Here is a 27349-nt window from a genome sequence, read left to right on the forward strand (position 1 = left end):
TGTGCGATGCTGCTGTTTCTGTTCCCTCCCCGCTCACACCATTCCCTCTGCCCCCGGGAACGCTCCTCCCACGTGCCGTCGCCGGGCTGAGTCCCACCTCCACCCAAGTCTCGGCCTAGGTAGCTGTCTGCCATGTCACGCGGCCCGAATGCCTGGGTCGGGCCGAGGGCCCCCTCGGGTATATACTCTCTCCCCGTCGCCCACGCCGGGCCACCATTTGCGCGTCGCCCTAAATGGACCAAAGGCCTGAAGGCACCGCGGCTTACTTGCCTTTCCATCTCCGGCCCAGCCCTGTGCCCGGCACAGAGCAGGCCCTCGATCAACGTTTCCTGCCTCAAACCAACCGACCCAGAGGTCATTAAGGTGGGAAGCGATGGGGACCTGAGCCCAGACGGAGGCAAAGCGGATGAAGAGAACAGAGCAGGCATCTATAAAATTATTATCTTCAATTTTTCCATTACACAATGGGTGTTTTTCCGACAAATGTTCTCTTATATTCTTGCCCCCGTAACCCCAAAAAGCACAGCTACAATTTAGTATAGCGAGGAAATAAAAGAACATGCTGACAGGAACACGCCAATGACATCTAACATCTAACGCGGTACTACGAAGCACAGCTACAGAGAGAAGACCACACGCAGAGAAATTATAATGTCTTCTCAAAACACTGTAGATGATGGAATTATGCTTACAAAAATAGGCAAAACAAAAATAAAGAAATCAAAAGTCCCTTACATTATCGCCCCTCGCTTTGTCCTTATTAGCCTATACATATAAATGTACAAACAGTCATATATTAATACATACATTAATGTAATATGATATACTGGTGTAGTTGATTCCTCGGTTTATTCCTGGGTTTATTCCAGGAATGCAAGGATTCTTCAATATATGCAAATCAATCAACGTGATAAACCATATTAACAAATTGAAGGAGAAAAACCATATGATCATCTCAATAGAGGCACAGAAAGCTTTTGACAACATTCAACACCCATTTATGATAAAAACCCTTCAGAAAGTAGGCACAGAGGGAACTTTCCTCAACATAATAAAGGCCATATATGACAGACCCACAGCCAACATCGTCCTCAATGGTGAAAAACTGAAAGCATTTCCAGTAAGATCAGGAACAAGACAAGGTTGCCCACTCTCACCACTCTTATTCAACATAGCTTTGGAAGTTTTAGCCACAGCAATCAGAGAAGAAAAGGAAATAAAACGAATCCAAGGTGGAAAAGAAGTAAAGCTGTCACTGTTTGCACAGGACATGATACTATACAGAGAGAATCCTAAAGATGCTACCAAAAAACTACTAGAGCTTATCAATGAATTTGGAAAAGTAGCAGCATAAAAAATTAATGCACAGAAATCTCTGGCATTCCTATACACTAATGATGAAAAATCTGAAAGTGAAAGCAAGGAAACACTCCCATTTACCACTGGAACAAAAAGAATAAAATATCGAGGAATAAACCTACCTAAGGAGACAAAAGACGTGTATGCAGAAAATTATGACACTGATGAAAGAAATTAAAGATGATACAAACAGATGGAGAGATATAACATGTTCTTGGATTGGAAGAATCAACATGGTGAAAATGACTCTACTACCCAAAGCAATCTACAGATTCAATGTAATCCCTATCAAACTACCACTGGCATTTTTCGCAGAACTAGAACAAAAAATTTCACAATTTGTATGGAAACACGAAAGACCCCGAATAGCCAAAGCAATCTTGAGAACGAAAAACGGAGCTGGAGGAATCAGGCTCCCTGACTCCAGACTATACTACAAAGCTACAGTAATCACGACAGTATGGTACTGGCACAAAAACAGAAAAATAGATCAAAGGAACAGGATAGAAAGCCCAGACATAAACCCACGCACATATGGTCACCTTACTTTTAATAAAGGAGGCAGGAATGTACAGTGGAGAAAGGACAGCCTCTTCAATAAGTGGTGCTGGGAAAACTGCACAGGTACGTGTAAAAGTATGAGATTAGATCACTCCCTGACACCATACACAACAATAAGCGCAAAATGGATTAAAGACCTAAATGTAAGGCCAGAAACTATCAAACTCTTAGATGAAAACATAGGCAGAACACTATGACATAAATCACAGCAAGATCCTTTTTGATCCAGCTCCTAGAGAAATGGAAATAAAAACAAAAATAAACAAATGAGACCTAATGAAGCTTCAAAGCTTTTGCATGAAAAAGGAAACCATGAACAAGACCAAAAGACAACCCTCAGAATGGGAGAAAATATTTGCAAGTGAAGCAACTGACAAGGGATTAATCTCCAAAATTTACAAGCAGCTCATGCAGCTCAATATCAAAAAACAAACAACCCAATCCAAAAATGGGCAGAAGACCTAAATACACATTTCTCCAAAGAAGATATACAGACTGCCAACAAACACATGAAAGAATGCTCAACATCATTAATCATTAGAGAAATGCAAATCAAAACTACAATGAGATATCATCTCACACCGGTCAGAATGGCCATCATCAAAAAATCTAGAAATAATAAATGCTGGAGAGGCTGTGGAGAGAAGGGAACCCTCTTGCACTGCTGGTGGGAATGTAAATTGATACAGCCACTGTGGAGAACAGTATGGAGGTTCCTTAAAAAACTACAAATAGAACTACCATATGACCCAGCAATCCCACTACTGGGTATATACCCTGAGAAAACCATAATTCAAAGAGTCACGTACCAAAATGTTCATTGCAGCTCTATTTACAATAGCCCGGAGATGGAAACAACCTAAGTGTCCATCATCGGATGAATGGATAAAAACGATGTGGCACATATATACAATGGAATATTACTCAGCCATAAAAAGAAATGAAATTGAGCTATTTGTAATGAGGTGGATAGACCTAGAGTCTGTCATACAGAGTGAAGTAAGTCAGAAAGGGAAAGACAAATACCATATGCTAACACATATATATGGAATTTAAGAAAAAAAAATGTCATGAAGAACCTAGGTGTAAGACAGGAATAAAGACACAGACCTACTAGAGAACGGACTTGAGGATATGGGGAGGGGGAAGGGTGAGATGTGATAAAGCGATAAAGAGGCATGGACATATATACACTACCAAACGTAAGGTAGATAGCTAGTGGGAAGCAGCCGTATAGCACAGGGAGATCAGCTCGGTGCTTTGTCACCGCCTGGAGGGGTGGGATAGGGAGGGCGGGAGGGAGGGAGACGCAAGAGGGAAGAGATATGGAAACATAAGTATATGTATAACTGATTCACTTAGTTATAAAGCAGAAACTAACACACCATTGTAAAGCAATTATACCTCAATAAAGATGTTAAAAAAATAATCTCTGAAAAAAAATAGGTTATCAACAAGGACCTACTGTATAGCACAGGGAACTCTTCTCAGTATTCTGTAATAACCTATATAGGACAAGAATCTAAAAGAATGGGTATATGTATTTGTATAAATGAATCACTTTGCTGTACACCTGAAGTTAACACAACATTGTAAATCAACTATAATCCAATATAAAATTTAAAAATATTTTAATTAAAAAAAAAAACACTTATTGCACGATGTAAAAAAAACCAAAAAACAATCCTATAGTTGTTTATAGTTTAGTTTTATAGTTGAATTATTTTATTCTTTGTCCTCCCCCACCCCGCAACTTCTATCTTAGCAGGTTTGAAAAAACTAAATCTACTTTACCACAGAGTAGTGCTTTTATAGGAAATAACCCAATAGTTTACTTCTGTACCTGCCTCATCAGTATCAGCTGGGAATACCCTGTAATCGTGACATTTTATTAACCTCTGCTGTAAAAGCAGGAGAAAGAATACTCATGGTATTTTTCTGTGAAAATGGTGGTTAGAATAAGGGGTGTTGTAGGGGTGTGAGGGGAAAGGAAGAGAGAGTTAATGAAACAGAGTAAAAAAAAAAAAAAAAGAAAAAATTGTAGATGATGGAATTATGCTTATAAAAATAGGCAAAACAAAAATAAAGAAATCAAAATTCCCTTACATTATTCCCCCTCGCTTTGTCCTTATTAGCCTATACATATAAATGTACAAACCGTCACATATTAATACATACATTAATGTAATATGATATACTGGTGTAGTTCCTTTTATACCTCTTGCTACACCCATATAAGCCTCTATACAAACACAAAATGTCATAGAGATGTATTATATATTATACGTACTATATATGATTATATATGATATACAAATATATATCATTCTATATTATCCATACTAGGTTATACATACACACAATTTTATTTAAATTGTATACCTATTTTAAATTTTATTTAAATTGTAAACCTATTAAATTAATAGGTTACAAACATATTGTTCTATAATTTGACTTCCTTCACTCACACGATTTTTTATGGACATTTTTTAACGCTAGCACCCACAAAATAATGTCATTCTTTTTTTAAACACAAGCTGCATAGTATGAATGTACTACAATTTAATCAATTCATTCCCAACGAGGCATGAGGACAAAATGCTCCAATAAGCATTGCTGCACATTTTCTGGTTATTTTTTTGTAGGTAAAGTTCTAGAAGTGCTCGGTCAGAGGGTAATGCGCACAAAATTGTGACAAGTATGAAAGCATAACCGGAACAGCCAGGACGTGGAGATTCCTGAGGCGGGTTAGGGAGAACAGAGGAGGACATGCAACAGCCTCCAGGCTACCTGGATTCCACGATTAGGTGAAAGGTAATGTCATCAGACAGCAAAAAGAAGTTAATGACCAAGGCCAGAGCTGGGGGAGCTGGAGAGCCCTTATGTGGTGAGGAAACACGAAAATCAAGAACGAACCCCAGGAAACACCAGCACCAGGAGCCAGAGGAGAAAGGAGCAGGCAGAGGGGTAAGAGGTTGAACTGGGGTCAAGTGTCACAGAAGCCAAAAAAGGAAAGGGCTTCAAGGAGAGAGACCCACAGTGGATACAGTGGGATCAGCGAAGAGTAAAGAAAGTGCTCATGAGATCTGTGCGCGGTGGGGGGGGGGGGGGGGGTCATCAAATCACTTAGGTAAGAAAAGTTCTAATGACAAAGGTAGGAAACAAAAGTTACAACGAAGAAGGCTGAGAAAAAAAAGGGAATCAATAACATTAAGAACACCTGCCCTGGGACTTCCCTGGTGGTGCAGTGGTTAATACTCCACGCTCCCAATGCAGGGGGCCCAGGTTCAATACCTGGTCCGGGAACTAGATCCCCCATGCATGCCACAACTAAGAGCCCCTTGAGCCACAAGTAAGGAGCCCACCTGCCGCAACTAAGACCTGACGCAACCAATTAAATAAATATTTTTTTAAAAATGAAGAAGAAGAAGAACACCTGCCCTTTCAAGAAGCTTAGCTGTGAAGGAAAGGAGAGGGAGCGGGGAGGCAGAGAGCTGAAGCCCAGGAGGAGTTGGGATGTGCCTGCTGTCTGCAGGGACTGACCTGAGCGCAGATATACACCGAGAGGCAGGGGCGGGGGAGAAAGGCGGAGGAGCTCAGGCAAGAGGGCAGGAGGGAAAGAGTGCTTAGATAGGGGTCAGGACACAGACAAAAATGCAGCGAGTTCAGACATCCGATCGCAAGTTCACAGCATCCAATCCTGAGTTCACAGCATCCAAACCCAAATTCACAGCATCCGGTTCCATACTTGCTCACAGGGTTAAATGCACAGCTGACTGAGAACGAGGTGGGGAGCTAGAGCCGTGCTCTTCAAACTGTGTTCACAGGCGCCACCTGGGCCTCCTGCTATGGGCACATTCTGACTCAAGGACTGAACCGCTCACATGCCGGCAGGGGACGCAGAAGCCGGGAGGAGGACCACACTCTGAGTCACAAGGACCCACAGGGACCGAGAGTACGGCGCCGCTCTGCACCGACCACAGCCAAACGGGAAGCCCCACCCGCTTGAAAAAGTTGGGCCTTGCCAAGGAATCATCTTTGGCAGAGAAGGAAATAAAAGTTTCTGGCTGTTTGCCTGAGCATTTGTTTCTGCCCCGGAATAGCTGGTTGAGCTTCTCACCAGCTGCCAGGTAGCCAGACTGGTTTCCAGCTGGGGCTGCTCCAGAGGATGAGGGCCTGAGGGGCAGCTCCCCTGCTCAGAGGATCCGGGCTTCACTCCACCTCGTCCTTTACACCTTAGAGTTGCAAGAGGAGAACTCTGAAGTCCCCTGCAGGTGCGTTACTGCTACAACCAGGGACCTGAGGGGTAAATGTCTTCCCCTCTTACTGCAAAGGACAGACGTGGTCAGTGAGGAGATGCAGGAGTAGAGTTAATGTCTGGGCACCAGCAAAAAGCCTGACAACTTGTGGACTTCATACAAAAAGTCTTCATTTGAAATTGTATTGACGGAATGTCCTTGGGCTCCCCTGGTGGTGCAGTGGTTAAGAATCCACCTGCCAAATGCAGGGGACACGGGTTTGAGCCCTGGTCCGGGAAGATCCCACATGCCACGGAGCAACTAAGCCCATGTGCCAGAAGTACTGAGCCTGCGCTCTAGAGCCCGAGAGCCACAACTACTGAGCCCGCATGCCACAACTACTGAAGCCCGTGCTCCGCAACAAGAGAAGCCACCACAATGAGAAGCCCGCACACCGCAACGAAGAGTAGCCCCCGCTCTCCGTAACTAGGGAAAGCCTGCGTGAAGCAATGAAGACCCAATGCAGCCAAAAAAAAAAAAAAAAAAAAAAAAAAATGTCCTTAAGGCTGATATTAAAACCATTATCACATTCTATTACTTGAGACTTAGAAATTTTCATTTTTTTGAGACAAATCAACTTATTAGTATTTCCTCCAAAATACCCTGAGTTTCACTAGAGTAGTTTTATGGACTTTTAAAAAAATATTCATTTATTTATTTGGCCGTGCCGGGTCTTAGTTGCGGCATGTGGGATCTTCGTTGCCACGTGTGGGATCTTCGCTGCGGCATGCAGGATCTTTTGGTTGCGGCATGCGTGTGGGATCTAGTTCCCTGACCAGGGATCGAACCCAGGCCCCCTGCATTGGGACCGTGGAGTCTTAACCACTGGACCACCAGGGAAGTCCCTAGAGTAATTTTAAACAAAATAATTCATGCCCTAGATCAGAGGTCAACAAACTTTTCCTTAAAGGTCCAAGCAAGTATTTTCAGCTTTGTGGGCCCCCTCTGTTACAGCCACTCAGCTCTGCTGCTGTAGAGCCCTGAGAAGCCGCGGACAATACAGAAACAAATGGGCATGGCTATGTCCTAATAAAAAGGCATTTACAAAATCAGGGGGTCAGCCAGCCCTGCTCTAAATCAAACTGTGAATCACAACTAGATTTAATTCCAGTAGTTAAGGAAAATACCTAATAAAATCTGAAGTTTAATATAGTATGGAACTGCCTACCAGTTTTTTTAAACATCGTTTTCTAAAATCAGTGATCAGAATAAAACTGCAAAACTAAAATATTCTCTGAACTACAAACCATACAGAATGTTTCTAATTTACATAAAATGGAGAAACAGCACCTAAAAAAGGCACTATTCAGTTTAGAAAGGGTAATTCAAGCCCTCAGAATCGTGGTGAACAGTGTAGGCTCCGAAGCCAGCCAGACCTGGGTCCAAATTCTGGCCCCAGCCGTGGGGTTAGGGCCTCAAATTTCCTTGACGTTAACAGTATCCACCTATTTGGCTGCTGTGCCAGGCACAGAGTACGCCCCAAATAAGTGCTGGCTGAACAGTGAACCCCAATTTCCCAAGTCTCATCAGTAGCAGTTTTTTAGTCAATGGCTGAACATATTCATCTAGTCAGCAAAAGAATTTTAGGATTTTTTAAAAATCTGATTTTTCTCTTATACCTTCTATAGGTGCGTCGGGCAGAAATGCTGAGGTGCAAAACTTGGCAGGTGCGAGACAGGGAGGAAATACAAGGAGAAGGTGCAATATGCAATGGGAATCAGAGGAAAGAGTTGTTTTGTAGAATTCTGTTTAGATGAAACTGCTGCTACAAATCTCACCCCTGTCAAAGCGTAACCGGGGGACTGGAAGGGTCAGAAAACTAGGCGCAGCAGTGATCTGCGGGGAGGGAGACCTTATGTTTTCATCTCCTTCTGCAGTATTGCAGTCTTCACTAAGAAACAACCTAAGGATCTCGGGTGTCTACGCACCAGATGGTAGTAGCCACTCACACCCCAGCGTGACAATCAAAAATGTCTCCACACATTGCCAAGCGTCCCCCAGGGGAGGGGGAAGCCAGATCACCTCCATTTGAGAAGCCTTACTCCAGGGCCTGGCAAGTAGAGTTCTAGGCTCTAAGAAAAAGTTCTTTTGAACCAAGTCATGGATTACACCCTCCAGAGTTGGAGATTTGACTAGAACAAGCATGTTGTTTTACAGGATGGTTTTGGGCATCTGAAATGGGATCTGCATTAGAAAATTTAGAAATAGTTGCAGCTTGATGGTTTTCCTTTGCTGAATCCCCCACAATGGTTTCTCAACTGAGGTCCCTGCCATAGTGGAAAGTACTGGACCGGGTGTCGGGAGTGTGGCCTGGGGTCCTGGATCCATTCAGTCAGATGCTGCGTCAGCAGCCACAGCCTTGGCTTCACACGCCTCAGCCGTGAGACAAGAAGCCTGGTTGGCCTCTAACTTCATCTTCCAGCTCAAAAAATAGGATTCTCCTGGGAGCTCCATCCTAAGGCCTGGCTTCCTTTATCCCCTCTGACCAGGGTACCGGGCAGCTCCCAACACTCGGCGCTCTGTGCCTATTCTTCCAAATAAAGGACACCAACCCGTCCAACACCAATGCCGTACCGTAACACTGTGAGCTGTTAAGATCATCTAATATCCAAATACGAAATGTTTGAATAGTGATATTATTAAATGAAAGCCCACCTCTTCCATGTACTGGTGTATTATAGCTTTTACAGCGGGCATGTTGGTGGCATCCATCATCAGGGTGACTGCTTGCCCTTTTCGTATCTTCACCACCCCTTTGAATACCTGCTGATTATTATAACAGGCGGCCAAAGTGGCAATGGCCATGACCTACAGATAAGGAGAGAGAGAGGAAACACTAATTCATCTCATTTCATGAAAAGAAGTGAGAAACTGCACGGTAAGCAATCATCATGAGAAGGGAAGAGAACCTTCGGTAGAAAGTGCCGAAGGGCTAAGATGCAACTAACCAAGAGAAAAGACCCATAAAGAAAGCATGTCAAGACCTCTGCCTTTCCCACGTTTCCCCTTCTCAGCAAAACACAGAATCAAGTGCCCTTTGCAGTCTTGAGTAATTCTATAGTTTAGTCACGATATTTCCTTTTTATTTGGAAAAAACAAACACAAGCCAATGTAACATTTTCCATGCTGGGGCAATAGGTTATTAGGTCTGAAAAATAGATATTCCAAAATAATATCTGGAAATATCCAAAATAATATCTATTTTGTTTTTTCTCCCCATTTTTCCTACAATGAACATAATCATTATACATTAAAAAAAAAAGTAGCATGGGGGTGGCAGGGGACAAAAGAAAGGGGGCCGTGTAGTTTCCCATGCTCAAAGGTAAATTATTTCTAGGATAGATGGAAACGTAAGTCTGGCATAAAGAGTTTAGTTCCATCAACTGGTCAGATTGGTCATTAGAACAAGACGAAACCATGCTCCCAAATCAGTTAAATCTTAGAACTTTCTTCATTTTATTTGAGTTAAAAACGGAAATAACTGGTAAAGGCATTTAAAAAGTATAAGCTCCTAGGCCCACAGGACCAGGTTCTGTTATCCCAAGATCTGGGAAAGGAGAGCCAAAATTAGGTGCTTAAATAAGACTTTTTAGTAACAGCTTCACCTGTGTTTCACCCAGCACTCCTCATAAATCTGACTCAAAGCCCTAGATTTAATTGTGAGGATAAACATCAAACTAGCTCGTTTAGAAAAAAGGGTTCTAGAAAGTTCTGGAAAGAAGCAGGCTTAACCTCAAGGCTGACCTGAGTGTGATGGCCATGGGGCAGAGGGGAGGTGTTGTGAACGTGCCTGCCCCTGGCAGAAGAAAATACACTAGAGTCATTTTTTTGAGGAACCACATTCCGGAATACACAGACCGAAACAGTACACGCATTCCAGGCATGCCATCCCCAGCACACCACCCGACCCCTCGGCCTCCCCGATCCACACCTGTGGAATAGCACAGAAGTTGAATATGCTCTGGTTTCTGAGTCGTGAAAGGTAAGTGATGACGTCAGGGATGTGGTGCAGCGTGCTGGCTATGAGCTCATTCAGGCACTGCACGGCCAAGTCCATGTTCTCTGGCTTGGCAAAGTCACTCAGCTTGTTCACATACTTGCTCCAAGCCTAGGCAGATAAGATCGAAAGAGGAGTCAGCACATGCACAGGGGAACAGTGTACAAGTCACATGAAAGGATCTTTGTGTATAAGAACCATGATATACAAAGCCTTTCTTAGCTGCTGCCTCATCTTTCACCAAGACCAAGTCCGTTTTAACCTCTATGCAATGTCTATTATGACTACAATCAAGATCTAGTCATAATCAAGAGTCAGTTAAGTATTTGGGAAAGTGTCCCTTTGGGACAATTAGTGCAGCATGTACTAAGCAATACTTTGATGACCTCAGGCCAAAGAGGCCTCCTGTTATGTGCAAGGCATGGGTCTGTTCCTGAAAAGATAACCAGCTTTAACAAAATCAGCTACAACAGCACTACAAGCTGAACACTAAACATTCTCAAGATGGCCAAGGCATCAAAATAATTAATGATTAACATTACATTCCCAGTTCTGATAAGAACACTGCTGAACAAGCGTATCTGGGGAAATGAGCTGAGTCTCTACTGTAAGAACCTTACCTCCTTGACCTTAGTGACCTGAAAATGAAATAACAGCCTCAACTCCAACAACAGAATTGGTTTGATGATCTTTAATAGTATTTAGAGGATTCTCTGAAGCTAGCAAATAACTTACTTTTATCCTTGGGTATTCTTAAGCTTCCTAAAGAATAACGCTTATTGTAACTTTATACACTCCCCAAAATAAATGACTAGGCCTAAAAGGACTAAGAGATTCTATGGTAAGTCACGTTTGCTATCCATTCTTAATTTGCACCTAAACCCACTCAGATTGCTGGTACTAGACTGTCCTGCAGAACCTGGAGAAAAACGCTAATGGGCGCCTACATATCCATCCACCAGCTTCAACAGTTACTGACACTTGGCCAATCTTGTTCCAGCTATACGGCCCCAGCCCCCAAATTATTCTAAATTAAAGCCCTAAGATATCATTTTATCCACAAATACTTCATTATGAATATCTAAAAGACTAGGAACCTTTCTTGTACATATATCTTATCACAACTAAAAGTTAACGATAAATATTTAATACAAATTATCCAATTAGCAGTCGTATTATCCCACTAATTTTTTTTCCACTTGGTTTCTTCCAGTAAGTACCTAAACAAGATTCATATGTTGCATCTGGTTGATGTCACATAGGTCTCGCTGCTCAGTTTTTATTTCACCCCTCAAGGTGGGCCCAATCCTGGAAGAGAATCCTGACTGGTCTGTGTCCACGTCCAGTTCAAGGGGGCCAATGCACTCCAGCTCCTCCAGGCTTCCCCATGGCCCCCGTGGACTCGCCCACAGCCAGAGAAGGAACACCCATTCCTGTTTCACCTGCTCTTCTCAAATGGGTCCATCCCACTGTCCACTCCCGCTCTCGGGTCTGAGACACCTGTAGCACCTTGGCTTTGTCCTGCACAGGTTTTGCAGGTTTTGTTTTCGGAGCTGCTGTTTTGTCTGCACCCATCTGTGTTTTGGAGTTCCTGGGGGTGCTTTGTCACTTGTGCTTCTGGACATGCTATCCGTTGTTTTGGATACATCTGTTTCAGTTTTTTGGTTGAGTTTTTGTCACCCTTTTTTTTTTTTTTGGGTGAGAATCTGGGAAAATCCAAACACTATGATGCTACCATCATCACAGTTTTGCAAAATCCAAAATTCCAGCTAATAAATGCAGAAAGGATGACAGAATTAAGATAGCACCATTTAGCATCTCCATTGATAATGGATCTAGGCAGTGACCACCAAGGAGGAGAAAAAGAACCCATAACGTATACAGAAAAGAATTAGATTTTCAACAGCCAGTCCTAAAGCGGGAGAACATGGAGTAACACGTTTAAGAAACTCGAAAATGTGAAATAAAAACTTTACATCCAGAAAAAGTGACCTTGAAGTATAAAGGACAAACTATTACCAACATGTATAAACATAGGGAAGTATCGTTCTTTTTTTCCTTCAAAATTCATAAATATTAATGGACTTCCCTGGTGGTGCAGTGGTTAAGAATCCACCTGCCAATGCAGGGGACATGGGTTCAAGCCCTGGTCCGAGAAGATCCCACATGCCACGGAGCAACTAAGCCCGTGCGCCACAACTACTGAGCCTGCGCTCTGGACCCCGTGAGCCACAACTTTCTCTAGTTGCAATGAGTAGAGGCTACTCTTCATTATGGTGTGTGGGCTTCTCATGCGGTGGCTTCTCTTGTTGTGGAGCACAGGCTTTAGGCACACAGGCTTCAGTAGTTGTGGCACGTGGGCTCTAGAGCGCAGGCTCAGTAGTTGTGGTGCACGGGCTTAGTTGCCCCGCGGCATGTGGGATCTTCCCGGACCAGGGCTCAAACCTGTGTCTCCTGCGTTGGCAGGTGGATTCTTAACCACTGCGTCACCAGGGAAGTCCAGTCTTAATGGCTATCTGATCTGACAATTTAGATATAAATACAATATAAAAATAGGGAATTAGCTAGCATATGCGAAAACATATTTTCAGCTGTGCTCAGTAGTCACACTTGGTAGCAGTAGCACTAGAGTCACTATTCAGAGACTGCGGTAATGTGTAATTACATCTGTAATGTGGGAAGAAAGCAAGTGAGTCATTATGGGATATACTACTTCTGTCGTCTCCTATTTTCCTTGAGAAATACGACTGTGGATGAGGAAGAGGTAGAGATGTAATACAGAAGGGACTAGGTAACAGTCCTGAGTTTGAATTGGAAATATCAATATAAACTACAAGGTAAATATTTTAGATTTAAAACTAAATATATACGACGACTACTCCGAGAGCAATGACCACCCCGAGTGCCCAAGTGTGGTCTGGAGGCCCCATTTCCCATTAACAGAAAGCTTAGGCTTCCTGAAGAGCTGGGTGAGTCCAAACCCCAGTCAAAAAATGTACAAAATGAGCTTGGAACATCTTGACATACCACCAAATGGCACGGCAGCTACCAAAGACTATTAGGGTCCCATCAAGGGGACTGAGGAGCCACTTGAACCTCTTTCTACAATACAACTCTTAGTAGATGGAGCTAGAATTTTCTAAGAGAAACGATATCATGAGTTCATACTGGTATTTCCAATCCAGTTTAGGATCACTGGAGTTTTTGCTTAACTTCAGTGTTTTCTATCTTTGCAACTTTTATTTTAGACTGAAAATCTTGCTTCCTAATGATACAAACAAAATTACCTATTTTCTTTAAGCCGTGAAGTTTCTGTAATAGTTTCAATATTGTTGTCCACAATATAATTACTGAAAACTTTGTTCCCTTCTGGCCTGCCCTCCCTTTGGAACTACACATACTGTCGCGCACCTTGCCTTTTTCACTTAGTAGTATAACCTGGAGCTCGCTCCACAGCAGGATCGCTCTTTTGGTGCTCCACTGCGTGGATAGACCATAGTTCATTCCCTCCGTCCCGTACGGACGGACATCTGAGTCGTTTATAAACGTAACTATTACAAACAGTGGCTGCGGTCAGTAACCTCCCACAGCCGTCACTGGCCAAGCTTGCGCTCACCACCCGCACGGGAGCACCCATTTCCCCAGCATGGTTTACGGCTTATCAAACTTCCGACACTTTGCCAACCTGATGCAGGAAACAGTATCTCACGACTGTTTTTTGTGGTCGTTAAGCTGCTTGAACTGACGTTTACTAAGCACTCTGCGCTAGAAGTTTTTCTCATTTTATTCGCACCACTGCCTGGTGGTATAAACTATTCTATTTTACAGAAGAGTGGGCAGTGAGGCACCTGCAGGGATGCAGAGCCTCGTCTGAAAGGCGGTGTGGTTTCCTGGACAGGCACCGGGCTGAGACCCAGGAGACAGAAGCTCCCCTTCTGGGAGTCCTGAGACAAGCCCCCTTCCCTTCTCTGAGCCTTGGTGTCAAAGGAGGGTCTTCAAGAGCTGTTTCTCGACCTCGCTGCACACCACAGTCACCTGGGAGGCTTGAAAACCTATGATGTCTGAGGTCAGGGGAGGTTTAATGTGAATTTCACCTATCAGGAGTAAGGTTGATCACTTCCCAGATATTTAAGGATCATTTCCATCTTTCTTTCTGTGAACTACCTGTTCTTATCCCTTTACCCATTTTTTCTGTGCAGTTGGTCTTTTACTTAACTTTTGGCAGTTCTTTTAATATTAGGAGTATTAACTCTTTATCTGCAGTATAAATTCCAAATATCTTTTCCACCTTCTCACCTGCCTTTTTTCACCTTAAAAGCACTTGGTTCTAGGAAACCGTTTTTTTTAAAATCTTTTTAAAAAAAAATAAATAAATTTATTTATTTTTGGCCGCATTGGGTCTTCATTGCTGTGTGTGGGCTTTCTCTAGTTGCAGAGAGCAGGGGCTACTCTTGGTTGTGGTGCATGGGCTTCTCATTGCGGTGGCTTCTCTCGTTGAGGAGCACGGGCTCTAGAGCACAGGCTCAGTAGTTGTGGCATGCGGGCTCAGTTACTCAGCGGCATGTGGGATCTTCCTGGACCAGGGCTCAAACCCATGTCCCCTGCACTGGCAGGCAGATTCTTAACCACTGCGCCACCAGGGAAGTCCCTAGGATACCATTTGATGGATTAAAACAAAAGGTAAATGCTGGAGTAAAATCAGGAGATAGTCATAAGATTTCCTAGCTTTCCTTCTGAATAAAATCAATGTCAAAGCCCTTCCTCTCCCTGTCCATTTTAAATTAAGTCAAAGATCCACTCTTGTCTCTGATAATGAACATCTGTAGTGGGTGCCCATCTGGTGCCCCTTCTTGCCACCGAGTCCTTCTTTCTTGGAGGAAATCCATTCTACATGTGTGGGCAGACATACTTCAGGTCTAGACTGAGTGCTCAACGCTCTGGCTACTAACTGATTAAGGGATGGGCATAGGAACCAAGCCTATGAGTGAGTCATGGGACGTTATACCCACCACTGGACAAAGCCTGTCCAAGAGGCAGAAAGGGGACAAAGCCTTATTACATAGTCTGAATCCCTGGATGCAGCCCGTCCCCCTGAAGCAAACTAGATCCTAACCTAGTCTACACCGTCTCCTATGCTGTCTAAGGGAGCTTGATTTGTGTTTCTGTCACTTGCAACCAAAAGGGTTTAATGTTTTGTTGTCAGAGAGCATTCAAAATTATTTCTCCCCAAATCCCCTGAACCTATTACCTCTTGAGGCCAAAACTCTCTTCCTTCTCGCTGGTCTTCCAGATAATCACGGATGATGTTTGTTTTCTGCAGAAACAGGCCCATAGAGTTGGCAAGCTCTGTGTCTTCACCAATTAAGGGATCTTCTAACTCTGAGGCCGAGAACAGACGAGAAAGGCCAATTCCCACCAGCCCAGCAACATAGTGACAGTACTGTAAAAGATGATTTTTAAAGTACTTTAATAATGAAACTTTTACTAAAACAGAAATGCTACAGATTAGCTATAAAAAACCAGGTTCCAAAAAGAATGTAAAAGATCTCATTTTGCTTAAAAAAACATTATACACCATGTACATGTAAAGAGTAAAAAACATTCCAAGAAGGATGTGCACAAAAGACTTAGCAAAAGTGATCTCTGGCTCATGTGATGTTTCTATTTTTTTTATTTTATTTTATTTTTTACTGTATTTTCTATATCTGTACAATGCACATGCACTGCTTCTAGAATAAAACGTTATTGAAAAAATAAACTAGTACAGTAAACTTTTTGATATCCCAAATTGGGAGTGAAGGCCTTGAGGGAATAAGGAATATTCTAACAGTAACTAGAATACTAAGTAGAATTTAATCTTGAAGACATTTTAAGATCTTGCAGTGTCTCAAAATCCTCATTAAGTAAAAGAACGTAGTGGTACTACTTTGTTTTTTTACATAACAAGGATGTGTTTTATTTATTTTTTAAATATACTTTCCTAAGTTTTTCACTCATTTTTAAAAAATTTTTTTAATTTATTTATTTAGGCTGTGCTGGGTCTTAGTTGCGACACTCGGGATCTTCAGTTGTGGCATGCAAGATCTTTGGTTGAGGCATGCAGATTTCTTAGTTGCGGCATGCATGTGGGATCTAGCTCCTTACCAGAGTTCGAACCCAGGTCCCTTGCAGTGGGAGCGCGGAGTCTTACCCACTGGACTACCAGGGAAGTCCTCAATGATGTGTTTTAAGCATGCTGCATATTCGGTCCTCCCAAACATCTTCTGGGGCACATTCACTAATTATCACCATTGTGCAGATGCAGAAACTGAGGCACAGAGACGTCACTTAACTTGCACAAGATCACTCATCTGGCGCGTCAGAGGCCAGGGATTCTCAGCCAAGCCATATGGCTTCAGAGGCAGGGTTGAACAACGTTGCTAAAACTCAGCCTTTCTCTCAAATGAAGTCTGAGTAAATGTAAATCTTAACTGTCAAAGAAGTTTTTTTCTATACAAGTGGTTTGTCAAAGCTGTCCTCCCCGGAGAAGAGTATTCCAAGACAACTCAATGGAATACTCTTTGTTTTTAAATTGAAATATAGTTGATTTACAATATTGTAAATATTAAAACAATACGTTTATAAAATGAATGTCCACTAGACAACTTAAGAAGTGACGAGGAGTTAAAGAAGGTACCCTCTGCAGCAGAGTTAGGGGAAGACCAGAGTAGAGAGTGTCTCTGGTTTAAAGTAATACAGGGCTTCCCTGGTGGTGCAGTGGTTAAGAATTCGCCTTCCAATGCAGGGGACAAGCGTTCGAGCCCTGGTCTGGGAAGATCCACACGCCACGGAGCAACTAAGCCCATGCGCCACAACCACTGAGCCCGCGTGCTATGGCTACTGAAGCCCGCACGCCTGGAGCCCGTGCTCTGCAACAAGAGAAGCCACCGCAATGAGAAGCCCGCGCACCACAATGAAGAGTAGCCCCCGCTCGCTGCAACTAGAGAAAGCCCGTGCGCAGCAACGATGACCCAACGCAGCCAAAAATTAATTAATTAATTAATTTTTTTAAAAAAATAAAGTAATACAAAGTCACAGACTAATCAAGGGGTACGATGAAATGGTAGAAAAAGCACTTGAAATATGTTCCAGGAGAGGAAGGATCTGGAAAGAGTAAAGATATGCTGAAATCAGAGAGAAAGCAGCTGTGGACAACTACAAGAAATTTTTAAAAGACTTACTGGAAATTAATAAAAAACATTACATGTTACATTACAACATCCATATTGCTGTCCAAGGAAAAGTATATTTTATGTTAAGATAACAGTTCTTTGGGTAGAAATACTCCTAGAATGGAGGTATTCATTTTCCTCTCAAGTTGAAGGAAAAGAAAAATATTTACAAGTATTCAGTTTTATCTGATCAGAACTTCTACTCAACAGCCTATAATTAAGTTTCCTGAATAGATCTGCATGGCAGAAAAGGAAGTTACTGTGCTGATAACCAGCGCTGGTTCGTGGCCAGGAGTTTCAGCTTTAACTTTAAATTCATAAACTGATATTCTAGCAGCAGCCACACTCACACTAACTTGTGGAGCATAAACCACCAGTTCCAAAGATGCTGTCATCAAGTTTTGAGTCGTGAAAAATGAGGAGGCCAGACCTTGGACCTACACTCACTCGATGAATATGCAGTAGCATCTCTTTTGGGATCCTAACCTAAACACTATTAGAGACACAAAATATGTACGCAGTTTAGACGTTTAAAATGTCTCTGCTTCCATTGAGGTGATGAGTAAGTCTCACAGAGGCCATTCCTATGGAAAATGGGCAAGACCCCCTCCCCTCCTATCTTGTATTTTGAGTCAAGTTTAGTCCCCGTAGTCAATTACGTCACTTTGTCCACAGAAGCAAGCTCTCCTCAACCCCTGGCCAACATCCTTCACAGCTGCTGGTCAGGGATAACCTCTGGCCAAATGAAAGCCAGTATAATTGTATCTGCCACATCATCTGCTCTCCCAGCCCTTTCCAGCTGCTCTGTCCCTAGAGGAAGACAAGCTGGGCCCCCCAGGGGCTCCTCCGTGTACCTCCATGTATGTGCATCTACAAGCACCATAAGAAGAGGTAGGTGGACGTCGAGAAACCTGGAACCTCTCGCATCATCTTATTTCTATGAAAAGATGATGGGGAAGGAGGAGTGGGTATTAGAAAGGCACTCACTCCTCAGCGTAATGCAACTATGATCCAAGTTAGTGCCTTGGGATCCTCGTGAACCGTTTTGTTTCTGAGGAAACAGACACAGTATACAATTTAACAGTCTGATACCTACTCGTAAGCAAATGGGGCCAAGGTGGCCCTGAATTTAAAAGTAAGCTCGTGGGGACTCCCTGGTGGTCCAGTGGCTAAGACTCTGCACTCCCAATGCAAGGGGCTTGAGCTCAATCCCTGGTTGAGGAACTAGATCCCGCATGCCACAACTGAAGACCCAGCATGCCGCAAGCAAGACCCAGCACAGCCTAAATAAAGAAATGTTAAAAACGAAAAGAGGGGCTTCCCTGGTGGCGCGGTGGTTGAGAGTTCGCCTGCCGATGCAGGGGACGCGGGTTCGTGCCACGGTCTGGGAAGATCCCACATGCCGCGGAGCGGCCAGGCCCGTGAGCCATGGCCGCGGAGCCTGCGCGTCCAGAGCCTGTGCTCCGCAACGGGAGAGGCCACAACAGTGAGAGGCCCGCGTACCGAAAAAAAAAAAAAAAAAAAAAAAAAAACGAAAAGAAACCCAAATTTCATTTAAAAAAAAGTAAGCTTGTGTTATGAAGGAACTGGAAATGACTCAGAAACACACACACGTGCTCAGTGAAGGAAAAAAACATAGAAGACACATTTTAAGATGTGAAAACTATTGATGTCTCTACATTACATGCAATAATTTGGTCATTAACCTCAAATTTCACAGCAAGTCAGAGACACTTTCATCAGCTTAATGTTTGCACCTCTGGGACGAGTTATACCTGCTTTGGCCTAACTCAGTGGTCCCCAACCTATTTGGCACCAGGGACCAGTTTCGTGGAAGACAGTTTTTCCACGGACAGAGTGGGGGTGTGGAGGATGGCTAATGCGAGCGACGGGGAGCGGCAGATGAAGCTTCGCTCGCTCGCCCACCGTGCACCTCCTGCTGTGCGGCCCGGTTCCTAACAGGCTGTGGACCTGTACCGGTCCATGGCCCAGGGGTTGGGGACCCCTGGCCTAACTTGACAATAAACTCCCCAGAGCAACGAATATTCCAGGTATGACGACACGTAAGCCCCTATTAAGTGTTTATGTGGAGACATTACAGCTGGGCTGTGAAACCACCCCTTGTCCCTCGGCCCGAATGTCATGGTGAGCACTGCCAGTTCATCAGCACCACTCACACCGACAAGGCTCCACAGGGACACTAACCTTGTCCCACTCCCGTTCAGACATCACACGCTTATCCAGAAACTCTGCCATCCCAAATCCCATCTTCCGGCAAATGTCAACAATCACTGTTTGGTATTTCTCAGCCAGATTTCGAAACTCCAGGGAGATCTGAAATGGAGGTCATAAAAAAACAGAAAATTTGAAATACGTATTAAAACTGGGAACCAACAGGGTACCTACAGATCATAAAGCAAAGCAACAACAGAACGCATTACGGAAGACTCCCAAACGATCCAGCTGTAAGTCTGACATCTAGGTTATGCTAGCTTTCTACATATAGAATAAGTTCGGCAAATTTCATAAATATTAAAATAGAAGGGTACAGAAATGCTAAAGTTTCTAGACTCAAAATAAGATTCAGGGAATTCCCTGGCAGTCCAGGGGTTAGGACTCTGAGCTCTCACTGCTGAGGGCCCGGGTTCAACCCCTGGTCAGGGAACTAAGATCCCACAAGCCTCAGGGCAAGGCCCCCCCACCCAAAAAAAAAGAAGATTCATAGTCTTATTATACACTCATCTTTCCACCTAATGAGCAATGAGATAATTCAACATAAAACTGGACATATGTGTAAGGATATTAGGAAGAATGCCTCATTTTCAGAAAAGCCTCATGATAATGAAGATTCATTTGTGCAAACATGTCTTGGCCACTTCCTATGCAACAAGCACTGTTGTGGGCACTGGGAATGCACAGATGGGAGATGACCAGAAACTCCGCCCCCAGAGCTTATGTTCTAGCAAGGAGACCAGCCAACCACTGTCTATCCTCAGTTCCCGAATTCATACCATGAAGCTACAGTGTCTCCCTACTATAAGGCTACACTTTCTAATTCCTTAAACAACTCAGTTTAGTTCAATCTGCAGCAGGCTATCCAATATTTATTTTTCATAGCCCAAGCTTTAATGTCGAAAAGTACTATTGATGTTCTTAAAAGTCACTGCTACTGTACAAGTATCTTGCTTAAGTTCAAAGAAGTGTCTGTAGGTTATCAAAATAGAATATACTGGGTTGGGCAAAAAGTTCATGCGGGTTTTCATCCCATCTTACAGAAAAACCAGAATGAACTTTTTAGCCAACCCAATAAAACACCATGAAACTTCTCAAATAACATGCTATCAACACACAATACTGAAAACAGTGAATAGACTTTGCTAAGCTTCCGAAGTGTGAGAAATACCTGGTCTATGTTTACAGAAAGGTTAGAAAAACTCCCTCATGGAACACCTAAATTTAAGGACCTGAGAGAAACCCAGAGGGCTGCAGGGCACTGAAGGGGTTCAGAAGCCTAAGATCCTTTAGGATTATTCTGATGAACATAAACTGTTAAACCCCCAAATTCCATAAAACCAAACTGATCTCTCCAGAACTCTTCTCTACAGAACAGCTGTTCCAAGACAGAGCCAAAAGGTAATTCCCACGTGGACTGAAGCAAACGAACAGCTCTACCAAAGGTCATGTGAATCCCTGAATCTCCCAAGGACCTGGTCTTTCAACAGATCCCAGGCTGGGTCAGTTCTATTTATAAGAGGGGAAAGGCCAGCGAGCTGGGGGAGGAGCAGCTTACGCTTGAAAACAAAGGCTCCAAAATAAACACTTCACTGCTGGATGTGAACCAACTTCAACTCCTTGGTACTTACTACATCATTATATAATTCAAAACGTGAAAACAAAAATATCTAGGGAGGAGTGACCATGAAGAGCTCTACGTTCTCCCAGAAACCTGAGGGAGGGTGGGGAGGGAGGGGCCCGACTCCCCCCAGGCAGCTCTGCCCGCGAGGTCAGCCAGGAGGGGCTTTTCCTTGTCCCTCCAGGGAATTCTGTTTCCCAGCTACAGTACACTTCTAGGCCCCGGGGTCACTCTCTAGTGATTCCAAGTACGAGAAGGAAGGACACCACGGGGAGTCCACTGATACAATGGAGAAAGGCCAGCCCCGAAGCAGGGGCAAGGGGAGCATGTACACAGAAATCTCCCTGATTATAAACCTTGGGGTGTTATGATCAAAACACTGGGTGGGGCTTCCCTGGTGGCACAGTGGGTAAGAATCCACCTGCCAGTGCAGGGGACACAGGTTAGAGCCCTGGTCCAGGAAGATCCCACATGCCACAGAGCAACTAAGCCTGTGCACCACAACTACTGAGCCTGCGCTCCAGAGCCCACAAGTCACAATTACTGAGCCCGCGTGCCACAACTACTTAAGCCCATGTGCCTAGAGCCCATGCTCCTCAACAAGAGAAGCCACCGCAATGAGAAGCTTGCGCACCGCAACAGAGAGTAGCCCCTGCTCGCCACAACTAGAGAAAGCCCACGCACAGCAATGAAGACCCAACGCAGCCAAAAGTAAATAAATAAATTTATTTAGTTTAAAAAAATATTTTTTAAAAACTGGTTTCCTAGAACCAAGTGCTTTTAAGGTGAAAAAAGGCAGGTGAAAAGGTGGAAAAAATATTTGGAATTTACACTGCAGATAAAGAATTAATATTCCTAATATTAAAAGAACTGCCACTAAGCCCATGTGCCACAACTACTGAAGCCCGTGTGCCTAGAGCCTGTGCTCCACAACAAGAGAAGCCACCGCAGTGAGAAGCCCGCGCACAGCAACAAAGAGTAGCCCCTGCTCGCTACAACTAGAGAAAGCCCACGCGCAGCAATGAAGAGCCAACACAGCCAAAGGAAAAAAAAAAAACCACCAAAACACTGGGTGATGCTACCTTCACCTACATGCAAAGTTTTATTTTTAACCATTTTTTAAAGGGGCAGTAGAGTGTGCCAGGGATTAAGCACAAGGGTTCTGGATGTAGGCCTTTTGTGTTTGAATCCTGGTTCTGCCACTTAACTTCACAGGTGATTTGAGGCAAGGGGCTTAAATCTCTCTGTCTCAGTTTCCTTATCTATACACACGTGGTTAACAGTGTATCACATCCATTACATGTTAAAACTATATTAATATTAAATAAAGCAAATGATAAACCAATAATGAAATACATTTCGTAACTCATAGCTCAATAAATGTACGCTATTATTGCCATTATCATTTAAAAGTAACCCTTTCTTATTTCTCAAGCTGTGTTTGGAGGTAGATCTCTAAGACTACCAGTCTCCACTAGTACCAGGTGAAAAAGATGTACTCTAATTTAACCCCTAATATACAATGAGTGTTTTAGAAAGCCTGGTATCAACTAATGAGCACTGAAGCCTTATTACAGCCCCAGGTCCCATGTCAATGCTGACCAGAGGAAGCCTTCAGCCGCTTCACTCGGTGAGAAGGCCCCGTGGAGGCTCAGCCCCACCTTCCACCGGGCCTGGGGCAAGAGCACAACGGTGGCCACACGCCATGTGGCTCAAAATCTTAAACCATCAAGCGAGCTAGTAACTTACCAAGTGCACTATGTTCTCTTCTCCCACCCTGACAAACATACCTTCACAACCACCTGGAGGGCTCGGGTGTGAATTTACAATTCTTGGCCCCTCAGGCTTCTGTTCCAAAATTAAATAGTGCAGAGACTGCCAGGAGGAGGAATCTCACACTCGTGTGTAAGGACACCCCAGACAGCAGGGTCAAGCTTCCACCCACGACCCTCCTGAAGAGCCACCCTCAGGCCAAGGGTCACGGTCACTGGTGCACAGTACACCCTGGAGGAAATGGGCCCCAGGAAACGGACTGCAAGCCGGTGTGTGTGGGGGGTGTCTCAGGGAATTAGGGGCACGCAACCCCAGATCCCCAGAAGATGGTCTACAAGGGGAGCTGCACAAGCTCGGGGCAGGCACGCTCCCACGGCCCCCCTTGAGGGTGAGGTGGCCCAGAGGGGGGCCCTCTAAAGTGAGGGGCAGGAAGGGACTTCCCTGGCGGTCCAGTGCTTACGACTCTGGGCTCCCAATGCAGGGGGCACAGGTTCGAACCCTGGTTGGGGAACTAAGATCCCGCATGCCACACCGCGCGGCCAAAAAAAAAAAAAAAAAAGATGCACTTAAGAAAAATAAATAAGTGAGGGGAGGGGGAAGAGCCCTTCTTGCCCCTATCTGAGAGCAGTGCTGTGTGAGGGAGGCCCTCGCCCCAAACCCACTCACTGTACACCTAACCCTCGGCAACCGGAACTTGTGGGATCTTCTAAAGCTCAAGATTTTAATTAGAACCCACTTTACTCCAACTGAGTGGACTAAATACCCAATATTTATAGAACACTATTCTAAGTACTCTACGTATATGAACTCATTCACGCCTCGCAGCTCTAACTTTACAAATGAGGAAACTGAGGCACAAGGAAATTAAGGGGTGTGTCCAGGCTCACACAGCTGCGGGTGGCAGAGATCATCCTGCTTCAGTCCTCAGCTCAGCTGCGAAGAGCCCACGCCCTACCCCACAGCTGCCACCCATCATGAGCTGCAGCTGCACAGCACACCACCGGGTTCAGGGTGCCCCAGAGGCCAGCCGCGCGACACACCTAGGCTGCGTTCTCGGGTGCACTGGCTGGAGAACCCATCTTTCACGACACTGGCACTGGAGTACTCTTTCCACAGGAAGGAAGGCTGGACTTCCCAACAACATCCTGGTAATGACAGTAGCAGCTAACACCTAAGAGCTCCACCTACGTTAACTCTTTCCATCCTCACAACCACACTGGGAGGCAGGGACCATTATTCTCTCTGTCTTACCGATGAAGAAACAGAGGTACAGGCAGGCTATGTAACGCAGCACCAGTTAATGAGTGGGAGCATGGGGCCGCCAACCCAGGCAGTCTGGCTTGAGACGCACCATTGCCACATTATGCTACACTGCCCTGAGACTGCTGGTTTTGCAGTTCCCGCCAGGCACACGGGCCAGCTGACGGCCACCCCACCAATCATGCACACGACTGCATCCCGTTAGTCCCGCTACCGTTGGAAAGTCCTCCAGGACTTGTCGGTCCTTCTCCTTGCTCTCCGTGAACCGCCAGTCGGGCTCATAAAGGTACGAGTGGAAGTTGTGTAACAGGGGGACCTTTCTTTCTATACTGATGGTCATGTCATCTTCCAGAGTGTCCAGCGCTCGGAGAACCAGATAAAATATGCATACTGCATGGCTGTAAGAAAGGAATAACTATCAATACATTGGAACAAACGTTCAAAGATATTTGTTTTAAAATCACATCTCATTTTTGCTGGGCCATTTTCTAAACCCTCCTACACCCTCAACTCTACAGAACTATGAAAGGATATCCAAAACTTTTCGTACTTAATGCAACTTCTTGGCTTCTCTTTCTTGGATGGGAGCAATGGACTTCTGTAGTTTATTTACAAAAATAAATAAAGAAATAAAGAACCTGCCAGCTGGACGTCACTACTACTCCCACAATGAGTAAACATTTAACTAATGCAGCACAACTGTAGAAAGACCAGCAGACCATTTGGAAGGAACTATTATTTTGCAGGTAAAATAAAGTCAAAAGACACAATAACTTCTCACTATCAATACTATCATACCTAACGGCTAAGTCATGTACATAATCTGCACAGAGGCAACTTCAGAAGAATTAACCCAATATACTAAAATGCAAAGTAGCATAAGCGAAGCCAAGGAAAATGCATGAGCCGCTTAGAGACAGGTCCAGCTGCCAGCACTAAAAAAAGTTAATAAACATCCCCTCCCCCTCCCTGAAAGAGCTGGGCCTGCAGGGAAGCTATGAGATGGCCAGGTGACTGGAAGGGCATTCTAAAGTAAACACAGGCGTGTTTCAACCCCGAACATTTCCTTCACCCACCGGGGCCTGTTCAGGCTACGCCACAAGCACGGCGACAGCAACGCGAGGGGCCGTGTCAAAAAGTGGCTTCGAATGGCCCGTGGCAGTTTTCTTCCCCCAGGTCACAAAGAGCTGCCTGCGCCACTCACCGCATTTCCCCATCCAGCGCCTGGATAACAGCTGCGAAACTGCGACTGGTCTGATTCAAGTACTTGTAACAAGTTTTCAAGCTGCTGCTGAGCGAATCCTGCGGGCAGAGGAGACACACGGCGGTGGGAGACGCGGAGGGGCTGGAATGGGGCTGGGGCCGGCGGCCGGCTACCGCGGGGCTCCGCAGCCGGCCGCACACGCCCTCTCCCCGCGGCCGGTCCTTGGAGGGCCAAGCGGCGGGGGGCAAGGGGCAGCCGCGCGGGGGAGTGCCCGCGCCCCTGGGCGCCGCGCCGGGGCTCAGCACCAAGGTCCGCTTGAAAAGGGACATGGCCTTGGTGCCGCAGGCGACTGCGGCCATGGGAACCGCGGGGCCAGCGCCGTTTTTCCTCCATAGACCCGAGAGGAGCGGAGGGGCGCCCACCGAAGGGCGGGACCGGCTCTTGCTCCACCGCAATAGGCTTGGGGAGGCGGAGCAGTGAGCTGGCGTCCGGCGCCCCGCCCGCCCACGTGCGAGCCGAGCACCGCCCCACACGCCCCGCGGCCAGCCCCGCCCGCCCACGTGCGAGCCGAGCACCGCCCCACACGCCCCGCGGCCAGCCCCGCCCACCCTGCCCAGATGCGAGCCCCGCCCCGCGGCCTATGGCTCACCACCCGCGCCTTCCTCACCTTGTTCCCCTTCTGCCCAGAACCCGCAAGCTGTTGACGGAACCCCAATCTCTCCTCGGCCAAACTTTAGTCAGGCTCCTCAATCCCCCACCTTTGTACTTCTATGTTTATCTTTTGCGTCGCTCAGCTTTAGCAAGAACTCTGCTAAATTGGTTTAGCCAGAATCCCTCATCCGTCATGTATGATCACCTGCACCATCTGACCCGTTCCTCTTCCCCCACCATCCCGGCGCCCTGACCTGCCTCCAGCAAGAATCCGGGTAGGTCGTTTCAGCAGAATGCCCCTTACCCCAGAGGTTTCCTCTTAGTACTTTTCCATCCACCCACACCCACACTCTGCTCCTTGTTGTATTCGGAACCGAGCCCAGTTCTATACTGAGGTCTCTTTCCTCTATTGCAGTTGCTTTTCTGAATGAAATCTGATTTCACCCCTTTAACTACTGTCCAGTTCTGGTTTTCCTTTAACACCTGTTAAACCTCTATTATCCTCTGGAAAGCTAGCTATTCCTTTTAAGATTTCTAATCATCTTTCCCTTTCAAATCAGTGAGCTGTAACGATCTTTACGAACCTTATTAACTCTTCCCTAAGGAAGACAAAAACTGTTTTTCCAGAAAAAAAAAAAGCCATGTTCTGATATGCAAGCATATCAGAAAGAATTGCTGGCTGTTTTGTATATTTTTTTATGGAGACTTTATATTTTAGAGCAGTTTTAGGTTCAGGGAAAATTGAGTGGAAAATACAGAGTCCCCATATACCACCCCCCCAAGTCTCCCGCACTCTCTTTTTAAGAGAGAAGCGGGAAACATTTGCAATATCTAACAACAGGGGGGATGGTTTAAAATAAATATATGTACACACATATACATGTGTATATATACATATATATATGTATGTATATGGAAATCCCATAGTCACTTGGGAATGTCAGCAGTGAACCTTGGGACCCTGCTGGGGTCCAGGTGAACTATCTTCTTTTCATATGTGTTTATTTCCTACCATGGATACATGTTCTTCTGTCAAGAGAATAAAGCTTTTCTTTTTAAATCACATAACCATGAGAAATTATTGCCAAGTTCAATTAAAAAAATAGTAAAAATTAACATTTACTAAGCACCATATATTAGTAAAATCATTTCATACATACAGTCTGACATATAAAAATACTC

General features: G+C 44.8%; 1 protein-coding gene across 4 annotated transcripts in view; it reads right to left on the reverse strand.

Moving 5' to 3' along the window:
* The window catches only part of FDFT1 (farnesyl-diphosphate farnesyltransferase 1), a 43888-nt gene that overhangs the window by 1624 nt on the left and 14915 nt on the right, over window positions 1-27349 (reverse strand). For 2 of the 4 annotated variants that reach the window (XM_004278693.4, XM_033403622.2), the window contains exons 2-7: window positions 25517-25614; window positions 24527-24710; window positions 19632-19760; window positions 15464-15655; window positions 10150-10326; window positions 8874-9026 (exon numbers count right to left, since the gene is read on the reverse strand). In XM_004278693.4, the coding sequence (XP_004278741.1) occupies window positions 8874-9026; window positions 10150-10326; window positions 15464-15655; window positions 19632-19760; window positions 24527-24710; window positions 25517-25614 (933 nt within the window). Of the gene's footprint in view, window positions 1-8873; window positions 9027-10149; window positions 10327-15463; window positions 15656-19631; window positions 19761-24526; window positions 24711-25516; window positions 26033-27349 lie in introns of those variants that run through there. The other 2 variants (XM_012536319.3, XM_049711245.1) reach the window with 2 other exon arrangements.

Source organism: Orcinus orca, chromosome 6 (assembly GCF_937001465.1).
Source record: "Orcinus orca chromosome 6, mOrcOrc1.1, whole genome shotgun sequence".
Classification (NCBI taxonomy): Eukaryota; Metazoa; Chordata; class Mammalia; order Artiodactyla; family Delphinidae; genus Orcinus; species Orcinus orca.